The sequence below is a fragment of the Chiloscyllium plagiosum genome, unplaced genomic scaffold (assembly GCF_037043375.1).
Source record: "Chiloscyllium plagiosum isolate Xiang-an unplaced genomic scaffold, Cpla_swu_hap1 HiC_scaffold_22, whole genome shotgun sequence".
NCBI lineage: Eukaryota > Metazoa > Chordata > Chondrichthyes > Orectolobiformes > Hemiscylliidae > Chiloscyllium > Chiloscyllium plagiosum.
Window position 1 is genome coordinate 32,877,568 of NW_028270160.1, and position 13,963 is coordinate 32,891,530.

General features: G+C 39.1%; 1 protein-coding gene across 2 annotated transcripts in view; it reads left to right on the top strand.

The window, feature by feature from the left end:
* The window catches only part of lhpp (phospholysine phosphohistidine inorganic pyrophosphate phosphatase), a 196,607-nt gene that overhangs the window by 107,545 nt on the left and 75,099 nt on the right, over positions 1–13,963 (top strand). For both annotated transcript variants that reach the window (XM_043712654.2, XM_087998930.1), the window contains exon 6: positions 12,806–12,897. In XM_043712654.2, the coding sequence (XP_043568589.1) occupies positions 12,806–12,897 (92 nt within the window). The remainder of the gene's footprint in view (positions 1–12,805; positions 12,898–13,963) is intronic.

A 13,963-nucleotide genomic window follows, 5' to 3' on the forward strand; every position in this document is an offset into this window, starting at 1 on the left:
CCTACTAATAAAGAAGCTGCTATTTACTTTTCCAATTTACTACTTTTATTGTAGGCTGGTCACACTATCTGTCATGGATGTTCATCCTCTTAGATATTCCTCCCTACCTTGTCAGCCTAAAAAAGTATTTTATACCTTACTTTTGATGACCAGAGCTTTTTATTTCCCCTGACATAAGACCTTTCGACCTCCATCTTCTCACCAATGATTTTTTAAATCCTGAATGATTTGGGAATAATTGCAGTGCCTTTAGTGATTATTACCCTTCACTGATAGTAAATCACTGAACTCCCCTGAGGCCAGAACCCAATTTTTGTCTGCGTCTGCCACTGTCTGTTTCTGCAAGCACCACTGCTCACGTGCAACTGTATTTTGCGCAGCATCTGCATGTATCTGTCCTTCCTTGGTTTGATGCATGGGATGAAAGAAAACCTAACTTTATTGATTAGAGTACTACTGCCACTGTTCGTAAGTTAATGACAACATTGGTAAAGAGGGGAAACCAGTCTGAATGTCTAGTTAACTGACCACCTTAGTCCCACTTCAGTCCGTTGAATGAAAACTACTTTAAGGCAAAGAACAATTACGAGTATCATTAGAACAGATATTTACAGATATTTGGCATGCAAGGCAAACAGCATCCATGACTATTTCTGCTACATCACTGTAGTTTCTCCCCAAGTTATGGTAGGAGATCAGGAGCATCCAATTGAAATCCTGCCCAACAAGAATGCCTCCCTTCTTGTGAACTTTCTGCATTTGCTACGAGCTGTTTGCATTGATGTTCCACAAATATTTTCTCTTTTTTTTATTGAAATGTGAGCATTGACGGAAGGAATTGGAAAATGTACAACAGCAGAATGGGTCGTAATTAGTGCCTGAACTCAAAGGTGCTTTATATATAAGTTGAAACTTTATTGCTGGAACAGCACAGCAGGTCAGGCAGCATCCAGGGAACAGGAGATTCGACGTTTCGGGCACAGGCCCTTCTTCAGAAGAAGGGCCTGTGCCCGAAACGTCGAATCTCCTGTTCCCTGGATGCTGCCTGACCTGCTGTGCTGTTCCAGCAATAAAGTTTCAACTTTGATCTCCAGCATCTGCAGACCTCACTTTCTCCTGCTTTATATATAACACCAAGGACTTGCGTTGTCAAAAATAATGTAAAAAGGAATTCAATTCAAGTTTTGTGGACATTTCTTTGACCAAGGTCATTGACTGCTGTGGACCTTGGAATTTGTTTAGGCAAGATTTCCTTAACTTTTTAAAAAAAATTCATTCATAATATATGGGTGCAACTGGCTCAGCCGGTGTTAACAAGGGAAGATTCCACCATCTGCCACGGCAGCATTCGAAACGGATTCCCAAGAACATTGTCTGGCTCCCTGCTTGAATAGTTGAACAATAATACCACAAGACTATTGCTTCCAGTTGTACCCTTTTGGGGTTGTTTCTCATACTGAGTGGTTTGGAGGGGTTCTTGTTTAATTTAGTTCACTTGGAGGATAGCCTAAGAATTAACTTAGTTGGAGGAAAGCATGCTGACAACCAGCTGAGTTAGAAGAAAGCTTGCTTTGAGCAATCTGTCCAGCTTATCTCTCCCAGTTATAAAAAGAAAAAAAACTCTCCACATCAATTCAGGGTAAAACCGGTCTATTCCCTAGAAAGAGTAATTGGAAGAACATCTCAAGATTGTATTTGCTGAGCAAGCGATATCTGTAAGACTTCAGAGGCAACCAGGCATTATTCGTGACTTAACTACAATGTGCTAGAACATCAGAGTAACAGACTCCAGAAGATATTGCAGTTTATCCATTTGGCTTCAAGAATAACCCATTGGCTTAATATTTTTATGTCAGAAAACTAAACTGTACAGAGAATTCATTTATCTTCTCTTTCCCAGAAGTGTGTCTGTGTGTCTTGCATATATTTAAAGAGTAAGCTTTATGCTTCTATATATTACTGACTTGTGTATGTTAACCAATTATTGCATGGTTACTGAGAAAGTTTTCCTTGGATAATAAACCTATAACTGTGTTTATAAAGATACCTGTTGTTTAAAACCTGATGTAGACGAGATATTTAATTGGCAAACTTGATATGTGGGAACATTATTTTTATTTTGTGTTGCAATCCAGGGAGTAGTGATCAAGAGTAATAGTGCACTACTGCAGCTTTGTAACATAAAAGTGGGCGCTGACAATGAGGGATACTCAATGAGGACATCATTTACTTGGCAATGTGGTGCTAATAACTGGAGATGTACCAAAGGAATTGTACATGATTTCTTGTATGTTGTTAGTTTTGGCAGTTATCATGATTTTTCTTTTGAGTTGTAAATAACCATGGCTAGGCTAATTGAATTGGCTGGGAAGTTATGGATTGAGTTAAAAGGAGGAGTTAGGAAAGCTGATATTTTTAAGATAATAGCTCAATTTTTCTAGTTGGAAGAACAGCAACACAAACCAGGTGGTGAGTCAATTGTGTTAGTGACAAGTTGAATTCAATGAAGAAGCTTGAAAAAGAAAAAGAAATGGATATTAAAAAAACTTACATTTGGGGAAAAAGAACTAAAGAACACTTCAACGGGAGTTAAAGGAAAAGAAAAGTATACCTCAGAGAGAGCCTTGAGAGGAAAGAGAAAGAATAGGAAAGCAATTCAGACAAGAGCAAAAGAGAGAAAGGGGAGAATATTAGCTGAAAAAGCTGTAATTTAAAAAACAAGCATCTGACTTCAGGGAACATCCTGCCAAGGAATGTCTGAATCAAAAGCACAACTCCGTGTTTAAATTTCTGCAAATCCCTCCAAAATTTGATGAAAGGGATGCTGTGTTTTTCATTTCTACTGTTTAAAAAAAAAAGCTAAGCAGATAAGGTGGTTAAAAGGAAACTGATCATCACTTTGGCAAAGCAGGTTTGATGGGCCTAATTTATGAAGTTTATACCTTGCTTTCTGAAGTGGCTTCTATAGATTATAAAGTGATTTCTTTTAAAAGAAAAGATTATTCTCAGTGCATATGAATTGGACCTTCGGGCTTACAACTGGAAATTTCAGAATGCTCAGCTTGGGAAGGGTATAGCCAAATACCTCTGACTGTTGTGTGTGGGCATTAAAGGTAGAAACTATATGTGAAACCCTTAGGGAAGTAATTCTCTTGAATGAATATAAAAGTCCACTCTTTTGGTAAGAACTCACATAAAAAGCCAGAAGGTTGCAGCGCCAAGAAGGGCAGCTGAGTTGTCTCCAGTTACAGCCTGGTATAAACATTTTCCTTCGCCACTAACCTAAAAAAGATACCAGGTAGAAAGATGAAAGAAGGCAATAGTCAGTGATGAGAGGGACAGTTGGGGATGCCCCAAGATCTCTTCCTCAGGTCAGAGAGGAAAGTGCTGGGAGTGGGAATGATGTCTGATGGCCTAAGCATTTCTGACATCACAAAAAACACCTTCATGCAGATTACTGGAATTTGAGAAGTACACAAATCAGTGGAGAGAAAAGACTATGGGTTTCAAATACCACGATGTAGCTCTGACTACAGCTGGGAAACCAAGTATAAACACTACGAACTATCCAGATGTTTGTTTGCCTGCAATTTTCGTTGATTTGGATAATCAAAGGAAGTGTTCAATATGTTTTCTCTGAGTGAGGCTCAGAAAGTTGATCCAAAGTTAAGTAGTCCAATCATCTCAAACTGAAGTTGAAGTCAAGGGAGTTCTGAAATATTGCTACATAAAAATGGGATTTTGATGGGGAAACGGAGACCTTCTCTCAGATGCACAGATGAAGAGTCGACAGTGATTCACCAGGTACTGTACCACTCAAATAACAGGAAGAAATTTTAAGGAAAGCACATGAAATTCCCTTGGAAGGGCATGTTTGATCTAGAAGATCTAAACACATGTAGATCAATATTTTTACTTGGTCAGGTCTTTATAGAATGTCGTACAGTTTTGTAAAATATGCCATACACAACAGACTGTGGAAAAGTGCAACATACAAACAAGCCAGCATATTTAATTGCCATATCAGTTTTGAGAGACCATTTTGCTGGATATTAATGTGTTACATAGAACTTTTACTGAAAGCAAAAACAGGACACCAGTGTATCCATGCTATCATGGATGTGGGTACTTGATTTCCAGAGGCCATACTCTTAAGAGCAATCACTTCTATCATAGTGGTAGAGGCATTAATCAAATTCTTCATTCGATATGAGTTGCTGATGGAGATCCAGTTGAATCAAGATTCCAAATTTATGTCTCAAATTTTTAAGGCAGTTATGAGTAGTCTGTGTATGACACAGTTACAGTTTTCAGCATTCCACCCATGTATACCAGGAGTTTATGAAAGATACTATGAAACCCCAAAAGTGATAATAAGGACATACATCATGGATATCATCAAAATTGGAGCAAAGGACTGGAATTTCTTTTGTTTGCCATGCTGGATTCATCTAATGAGTTGACTGGTTTTAGTTCTTTTAAATTAAGTTTTAGCCATGAGGTAGGGAGACCCTGGAAAGTAAAGCTTTTAGGACTGAAGGGTGAGTCATCCATGTTATATGACATCTGTGAATTGGCTCACAGAGACATGCAAAGTTGCTCAAGATCACCTCGAGCCATCAGAAACAACTGTGAAACAGTGGCTGTGAAACATGCCAAGTCTCAAACATTTCAACTGGATTGAGGTGTTAATATTACCTCCTTTATAAGGTGAACCTCTGAAAACATACAGGACGATCAAAAGAAATGAGCTGAAAATGTGTTGCTGGAAAAGCACAGCAGGTCTGGCAGCATCCAAGGAGCAGGAGAATCGACATTTTGGGCATGAGCCCTTCTTCAGGAATATATAAATAATCCAATCAAAAGAAATGGTTAACCCCAGGGCAATCTCGATTATCCGAACAACATGGGTGGGGAGTATTTTGTTTGGTTCATCGAATGTTCGGATAACACAGTTTACCCAAGCATCAGGACCTTGAGACCTTGTTTGGATAATCCGAAATTTGGATTATCGATGTTCAGATAACTGAGGTTGTTCTTTAGTATCTAAGTGACACCTCAGATTGATGGAAAAAGAATCTGCACTAAAATGTTGAAACACTGCACCCATCTAGAGAAGCATTAGCAAGTATGGATCATTCCGATAGTAAGGACAGTGGGATATAGATGGGGCAAATAGAGATGAGGCAGAAGGAGAACTAGACCATTCCCAATTGAATCGCCGACTATCTAGTTACTTAATGCTGAACTGTTAGGCTGGTTAGACACCATGCTTTTATGTTTAAAGGCAGAAGAATGAAAACACTAACAAGGTTATGCATCAAAATTAAAGAAGTCTGTCGGGATAAACTAGGATGTACAATTTTAACCATACATTATGTGGAATTAGGAGATTTCTCCTATAAAATAGTTTCTTTACCATTTAGGGAAGAGAAACAGGCCTAGTGAAAGCAGAAATCCAACACATGTTGTAAAGCAGTCTAATTGAACCAAGGCAAAGCAACAGAATTTCCCAATAGTTTTAATGCTTAAGCCTGATTGGTGAATCAGATTTTGTATCAACTATAGAAAAATCAAGCAGCAACAAAGGTTTGTCGCTTGGAAAATTGCATTGATAGTTTTGGCAGTTGCCAGACTTCTTACCAAAATGGATATGTGAAATGGACATTGATGAATTTTGTTTTAGCATCGAAAACTAAAGAGTTATTTGCCTTTGTCATCCCAGCTGATCTTTTCCAAAACCTGGTGATGCCTTGCAGGCCAAAAATACTCCAACAACTTTTCAGACACTGATGAATCAAATGTTAGATAGTGTCCCTAATTATGCCGTATGCCTTGTTGTATTGGTATACTGTGACATGTGGGAGGACCATTTGGAACAAGTGGAAGTTTTATTCAGAATAATGCATTTAGCTGATTTTGGTGAAAAACCTTGCCAAAATGAATTTATAAAGGCAAGAATAACCTACATAGATTGTATTACATGTATAGGAAAGGACAACTGCTGTGAATGGCATTGTGTGTGCATCTACAGTACGTGGATTGCAGCAATTCAAGAGAGCAGCTTACTATGACCTTCCCAAGGGCAACTAGGGATGATGGCCCAGCCAGCCCACATCCCATAATTTAATAAAAAGCAATTACTTAATGCCATTTTCGCTGTTTTGTTTTGGTTTTTCATCATTAACCTTTCTCCTAAAAGGTTGCAGCTCCCAAATGGCTACTATACAAACATACTTCAGTTAATTCCTAGTGTTGACTTTCTGGTAACTCTATAAATTCTTCAGATTTGAGTACTGAATTGTTTTTAACCATCCCAATTGAGTGATCCCTGTGTTTATTAAAAAGAAAAATGTTTTTAAGACTGGAATCCTGACCAGTGGTTGGTAGTGAATGGTGACTCTTTGATCAATTCCTTACATTCTTCAGAAATGCTGAGGCCCAGTGCCTCCTTGCCCCTGCTCTGAAAAACACTACAGTTAGATCAGCTAACTGAGGACAAAACACACATTGGTATTCCCCCTAACCATTGGATTGGTTGGTTGAGTGGCTATGTACTATTCTAATGCCCTTTCTGACTGCTTTTCACAATAGCATTTACTCCAGCAACATGATCTATTAACAAGGTGTTCCATTTAAAATTAAGCTTTCAAAATTTTCCAAGTATTGAAAGTGTAATGAATAAGTGCCTCTTATTCAAGCTTTCTTTTATTAAAGCTGTCTGCAGATCGTGTATAATGAGTGAATGCAAAATAGATGCTGTTCCACTTCAGAGTGAAATGCTGTTGATTATTCTACAAGTTGGTTTTGAAAATGAAATTAGTACAGGGCTCTTTTCACAAAGTGTCTCCTTGGTTAAAATTTCATTGAAAATTACTAAATTTACACCATTCGTAAGCAAGTAACAGTTCTAAAAATAAAAAGCATTATCTAATCAATTCTGCAATTTTCTTGCTTTGGACAAAGGAAATGCAAATTTATGGAAAATTACATAGTAACACTCTTCATGACGTCTTGTGTCTAAAACACTTAAAATAAGTCCTCACTTGCATAACAAAAGGTTTAGCTCGATTACGATTCTTTAAACCATAATAATGATATACAGAATATATTAACAAAACACTTCAAATTGATTCCCTCGTGTTTATGATTTAATTGGACTTAAGATTCTAACTGTCTGAGAAGTAGTCAATAAATATATTTGGATTATTATTAGCTATTAATGATTTCCATCAATTCAAAGATCATCCAGGCATTATTAAAAAGGCTGTTGTAGGAATTACATAATGCACTTGCTCACAGAGCTCTTTAAAAAAGAAAACAAGTCATTTGCTTATTTTGATTAGGTGTGACAGATGATTAATGTTGGACTGACTGACGTTGACAATAGGTCATCAATTTAAAACACAGGGCAAAATTTTTCCAGCGTCTGAATGATGCAGGTAATGGTGAGGAAGTGGGGAGAATACAATGAGAATGAAAATATGACTGGAAAGGAAAGTCTGATTTACTCCTGAAGGTTTCAATAGCTGGATGAGGAAGTTAAGTCACCATAGTCCCAGAGAATCACAGACCTAATCACTCATTAGAAAGAGATGACTGGTGATGGTTTAACCTGAAGGTCACCCATGCTTCAAGTGAAGGAAGAGTTTGAGAAGGAAGGAACTTCATGGTAACTTCAGCTGGCATGGGAATTGAACCCATGCTGCTGGCATCATGTGCATTGTAAATCAGTCATCCAGCCAACTGAGCTAACTAACACCAAGTGGCACAGGCTCTATTTACTTACATCAGATGAGCCAAGAGGCCAAGGAGTAACAGATGAAGTTCATTTTAGATAAATGTGAGATGTTGCGTTTTGGTAAGGCAAACCAGGGCAGGACTTATACAGTTCATGGTAGGGCCCTGGGAGAGTTGCTGAACAAAGAGACCTAGAGGTGCAGAGAGATAATCTGCCCCTTGAAAGTGGATTGAGTGTAGGAGTTGGGAGGTCATGTTGCAGCTGCACAGGACATTGGGAGACAATGAAGTCTGCACATGCTGGAGATCAGAGTTGAGAGTGTATTGCTGGAAAACCACAGCAAGTCAGGCAGCATCCGAGGAACAGGAAAATCGATGTTTCTGATGAAGGCCTCATTCCTGATGAGGCTCCGGCCCGAAACGTCGATTTTCCTGCTCCTCGGATACTGCCTGACCTGCTGTGCTTTTCCAGCAATACACTCTGTACAGGGCGTTGGTTAAGCCACTTTTGAAATACTGCATTCAGTTCTGTTAAACTTGAAAGAGTTTAGAAAAGATTTACAAGGATGTTGGTGGTATTGAGGGGGTTTAGCTACTGGGAGAGGCTGAGTGGCTGAGGCTATTTTCCTTTGAGTTTCGGAGGCTGAGGAGTGACCTTATCGAGGTTTATGAAATCATGAGGGGAATGAATAGGGTAAATAGGCAATGTCTTTTCCCTGGTACGGGGAACTCCAAAACTAGGGGGCATAGATTTAAGGTGAGAGGGAAAGATTTAAAAGGGGCTTGACGGGCCACCTTACGCAGAAGATGGTGCGTGGGTAGAATGAGCTGCCAGGGGAGGTGTTGGAGGCTGGTACAATCACAGGATTTAAAAGGCATCTGGATGGGTATATGAATAGGAAGGGCTTAGAGGGATATGGGCCAAGTGCTGGCAAAGGGGACGGGATTAATTTAGGATATCTGATCAGCCTGAATGAATTGGACTGCAGGGTCTGTGTTCCTCGCTGTATTAGCATCTATACCACAGCTATTAGCATCTCATTATTACCTAATCTCACTTCATTTATATGCAGGTTGCTACTTACCCAGGCAGTAGAGAGAAATTAAATGGCGTCAATTTTTAGCTTGGAATTCAGAGCAGTTACTAGGAGGATGCAGCTTGCAAGCATCTTCTCTGAATATTCATATTGGCCAGTTTTCCTCCGCATTCTCAGGCATGCTTCGTGGGCAATAGACTGTTTGCAACCTCCAACTCAGATTTTGGTATCAAGAAAGCAGCTTTACCACATCATTATGACAAATGTACAATGCCAGCATTTCATCAATGCATTTTGGAGCTCCCTGAAACCTTGCATTGCAATTCTTTTGTCAAGCCACTTTTCATACAGGGACAGACACCCATCTCGTGCATCAGAACAGGGTGACTCTCAGATCTTTACCTTGCTTTCTTAGTGCTCACTCACTTTGCGCCAGCTTGGACACTCTTTGCTTTACCTGTATGCCTTACCTTCCCTTTTTAATTGTTGCTGCTTCATTTGGAACTTAAACTCACAAATCCCTTGCACACTTTGCTCGTCACAACTGGGGCAGGTAGAGATGGAGCATGATGAACTATAGAGAGCAGGGAGAGTGGCAGCAATGTCCTGAGGAGGAAGAAGAGGAGAGTGAGCAGGAGAAACATCACCTTCAGCATAAGATAGTGCTGCAGCATTGGATGCCACAAGCAAGGCAGGATTTAATTGGTACTCACTTCCAACAGATCAGAGTTGGGTGACCTCATTCATTGACTGAAAAGTTTTTGTTCTTCAAAGGGCAAGCAGTACCTATATAGATCATTGTGGTGATTTGTGGCCTAACTCCATATAATCTGCCTTTGGCCCATTATTCTTAATACCTTTGGTTAATAAAATTTTTCTATCTCCATTTTAAAACTAACAATTTATCTAGCATCAGCTGCCATTTGTGAAAGGGTGTTCAAAACCTTGAACACCCTTTGTGTGTAGTTCTTCCTAATCTCTCCTCGGCGGTTAACTCTGCTTTCTCTCCACAGATGCTGTCAGACCTGCTGAGATTGTCCAGCAATTTGCGTTTTTGTTCAGATTTCCAGCATCTGCAGTTCTTTTGGTTTTTTAAAAATTCATTTGTGGAATGAGGGTGTCACCAGCTGGCCCAGAATTTGTTGCCCATCCCAGTTGAAAATCAACCACATTGTTGTGAGTCTGGAGTCAATGAGAATCCAGACTCCCATCAAACTGTTATCTTCTTCTGTTGACACAGTTAGGGAAAGGATTTCTAACTTCATTTCAGATAAAACGTTAAACCAAAGCCCTGTCTACCTTATCAGACAATCAGAAATATTCAGTGCAATTATTTAAAAGATGTGTCTTTTGAGATGTGCAGCAGCGATTTGGTTAAACCTGGAGGATGGCACTTCTGTAGCTTTTGAAAATGTAAACTTCTAGCTACCAAGGAAATGATTCAGTGTGCAATGTGCATAACATCTTTCACTTTCAGGGATTATCCTGAATCATTTTTTTGGAATGCTTTTAATTTAATTTTATTCTCCCATGTTCATTTTATTTTGCACTGTTGATGATTATGTTCATGATATTTCTTTTGGAATAAGAACTTTTGTGTTTTGAATTCATTCTGTTTAAATTATATCTTGCTTAGTACTTTTGCCTTTACATGCTAGAAAAAGTAGAGTTAGATTCTTAACAAGTGCTGTTTTAAAAAAATGTTTTTTCACAAGCATATGGATGCACAAAGTATTAGAGCCCAGCATTGAAACCAGACAGTTCTGTTTGTTTGCACCAACTTTGTCCAACAAGTTTTAATATAAATATATCTTTAATCCTATCCCTATACAAAGATGTATTGCAGGAGAGGTACACCATAATTTAACGTATTCAGTTCAATTATGAAAAGCACAGCACATCAGACAGCATCTGAGGAGCAGGAGAATTGATGTTTCAGGCAAAAACCCTTCATCAGGAATGGGCTGATGCTGCCTGACCTGCATTGCTTTTCCAGCACCACACACTCACCTCTTTATTTCATTAATATTTTAATATTTGATATTGAAATCAAACCTCTCTGATTGGAAACTGATGATTCTTTCTTCACCTCGATCTACTCAGAATGCCATAATAATAAACTCCTAATTGTGTTTTTCACTAATTAAAGAAACTGGTTTGAATTTTCCCGTTTGCAGTTCGTACTTTTACAAGTGAGATTCCATCATTGCTCTCAGCAACTTTTCTTACACAGTCCTCTGTTCTTCATCTCATTCCCTGTACGTTGGGCATCTTTCTCATGTGTTTGTACAACAGTAAAGGTAGAAGTGCTTGCCTGCACCTTCCAGTGCTCATGCTACTGGTGCCATATTTATAGGCTGGGCAAGCACCATTTCAGGCATTGTAAGTCAGAAACTGACCCTCACACTGTAATGCTCCAGAATGATCTCTGAAGACACCACCCCAGTGTGGGCAGAGACGTAGAGCTACTATAGACAGGGTGATGGAGCAGAAAGCAGTGCCGTGTCCTGCTTATCACTGCAGAAAATCACAGCAGCAGGTTCAAGGCACCTGGACTGGTATAACTGCTCAGATCAATGCAGTGTTGCTGGCATTAAAAAACACACAGCAATGCTGGGAGAATGGTCAATGATCTGCATTCTGTAAACATAAGTGCCACCATCATCTGTCTGCTATGTGACACTCTTAGAGCCACTATTCTCTCTAAATCAGCCACTGCATATGTCTCTCACAAAGGCAAATGGACCCCGTTTCTCACTATTGCACACGTTGTACCCACTTAACAGCTCTCCCCTCATCCTCATCCTCCTCAAACTATTCACCCATCCTGAGCTCTGCATTTCCTACTTAATCGCTCGGGACATCTCACCACCTCTGTATTGAAGCACGCAAGATTCTTAGAGGATTTGACAGGGTAGATGCAGAAAAGCAGTTTTCTTTTGTGGGGCAGGATAGAAGCAGAAGACATAATCTCACAATAAGGAGTCAGCACTTCCAAGACAGATGAGGAGGAATTTCTTCTCAGGCTTCTGAATCTGTGGAATTCTTTGCCACCCAGAGCTGTTAAGGCTGGGTCATTAGTACGTTCAAGGTTGAGATGGACTGATTTTTATTCAGTAAGGGAATCAAGGGCTAAGGGACAAAGGCAGGAAAGTGGAGATGAGGTTGGTCAGGTCAGTCACGATCTCATTCAATGGTGGAAGCAAACTTGATGGGCTAAATGGCCTGCTTCTACATTTTATGGTCTGAGTCATAGAATCATAGAGATGTACAGAAACAGACCCTTCGGTCCAACTCGTGCATGCTGACTAGATATCCTAATCTAATCTAGTCCCTTTGCCAGCACGTGGCCCATATACCTCTAAATCCTTCCAATTCATTTACCCATCCAGATGCGTTTCTTGTGGTCTCTCACTCCTGCATCACCACTGACTTCCATCTACTTTCATCATACTCAATTCCTTCCTTTGTCTAATTGCAGGGAAAGTTCCCCATATACGTATAACACTTGTCAACTTGCACCTGACCCTTGGACATATGAGATTCAGAAGATGTCAGACCCCTTCAGCCAGCTGTGTCTCTACTTTGTCTACTGTGGAACTCTAGTGCGCTAAATATTCACAGCAGTTCAGCATTTTGCTAAATATATTTAATATTTTCTAATACTATGTAGTTGATTTATTTTAAAATTCCAATTAGTTCACTTTGTAATTTTTTTTTCAGAATTCATATTTTTCTCTTTGCTTTACTTGTGCGGACCCAGCTTCATAATAGTATGATTTTAGTTTATTTTTGAAAAAGCTAATGATAACAACTTAGTGACTTGATGGCTGTACATTGACTGTCCACCTTTTGCAACCTGCCATTTCCACATGTCATTATACTGCATTACAATATCCCCTGGTTCAATGACAGTGTTCAATGTCAGCTAATTCATCTTGGTGACAGTTTACATCAAATATTCTGAGAAATGCAAACACATCAAAATAATCTAATCTGACATCAAATACCTCATTCTTTCTTGACAGGTCATCATGATTGGAGATGATATTGTGAATGATGTAGGTGGAGCCCAGCAGTGTGGTATGAAGGCTGTCCAGGTCAGGACAGGGAAGTACAGGTTAGTGAATTTACAATCCTACCCTTCAGAAGACCCTTTAAAGGGTTTAATGAAAATGACTGCACATCTGTAGATCTGTAGATTTAAATGCCACAGAAATCATAGCACAGTTAAGGCAATGGGTGGAGAACTTTATGAAAGGTAGGAAAGAAAATAGGTGTATTCCAAAAAGCTTAGACTACATCTTACAGTAAAGGAGACTCTCTATTAAAAGTCATAGATGCATTTAAAAAAAACTGTAGGCAAAGAGAAATTTACTTAGTATCCATTTCAATCTAATCATGTTGTAGATTTTTAAAGATTCACGACATTCTTGCACTCCAACTCTATGGAATGGCAGATGTAGGAAAGATCAGACGTTTTCTTTTGCATTTGGCAATGATCCATGTCTGTCATAGGGCTTTTTAAAACTTCATTCGGACTTGTATTTTTACATCACAAATGTTATGGAGGTAAGCGTATGTAAGGAAGGCCAATTGATACAATTTCAGTTTTATGTACAACCTACAGTTTATCCGAAACCACAATTATCTAACTGCCTTTTGAATAACTGAAAGATTTTGCTTTTACAGCAGGAGGCTGTCATGGACAATGAGTATTATTTATTCTTAATGCAAGAACTTCCTGACATTAGTCTTGAACTTACATTGCAAATTTAGACTTGTATCCTTTTACATCAAGGTTGTGATTTGGCTTGGAATAGTATTGACAGTTTGAAGTTGAAGCGTTTACTGTATTACTCACTGTAAAATGCAAGTGACAATGAATCGTTCAGAATCTGACTTAGTATCTGCATAAATGCCTCTGGAATATCCCCTTTCTTTTGCTGCCTTTTGAGGTTAAAGCATCCCAATTTGTCAGTTCTTTCCTCATGTCTCCATCCTCCCAGTTTCTTGGATGTTTTCCTTTTGTACTCCATCACAAGGCCATTGACTGTTTTTTGCCAAATGTGTTTCAGGCCCAGAATGTGCATGTCGAACACTAATAATCACCTGCAGTCTCTGAACACCTTTAAATATAAATGAGACCACAGGGTAATGCTACTTCTGGGTTATTTATAAAGTGA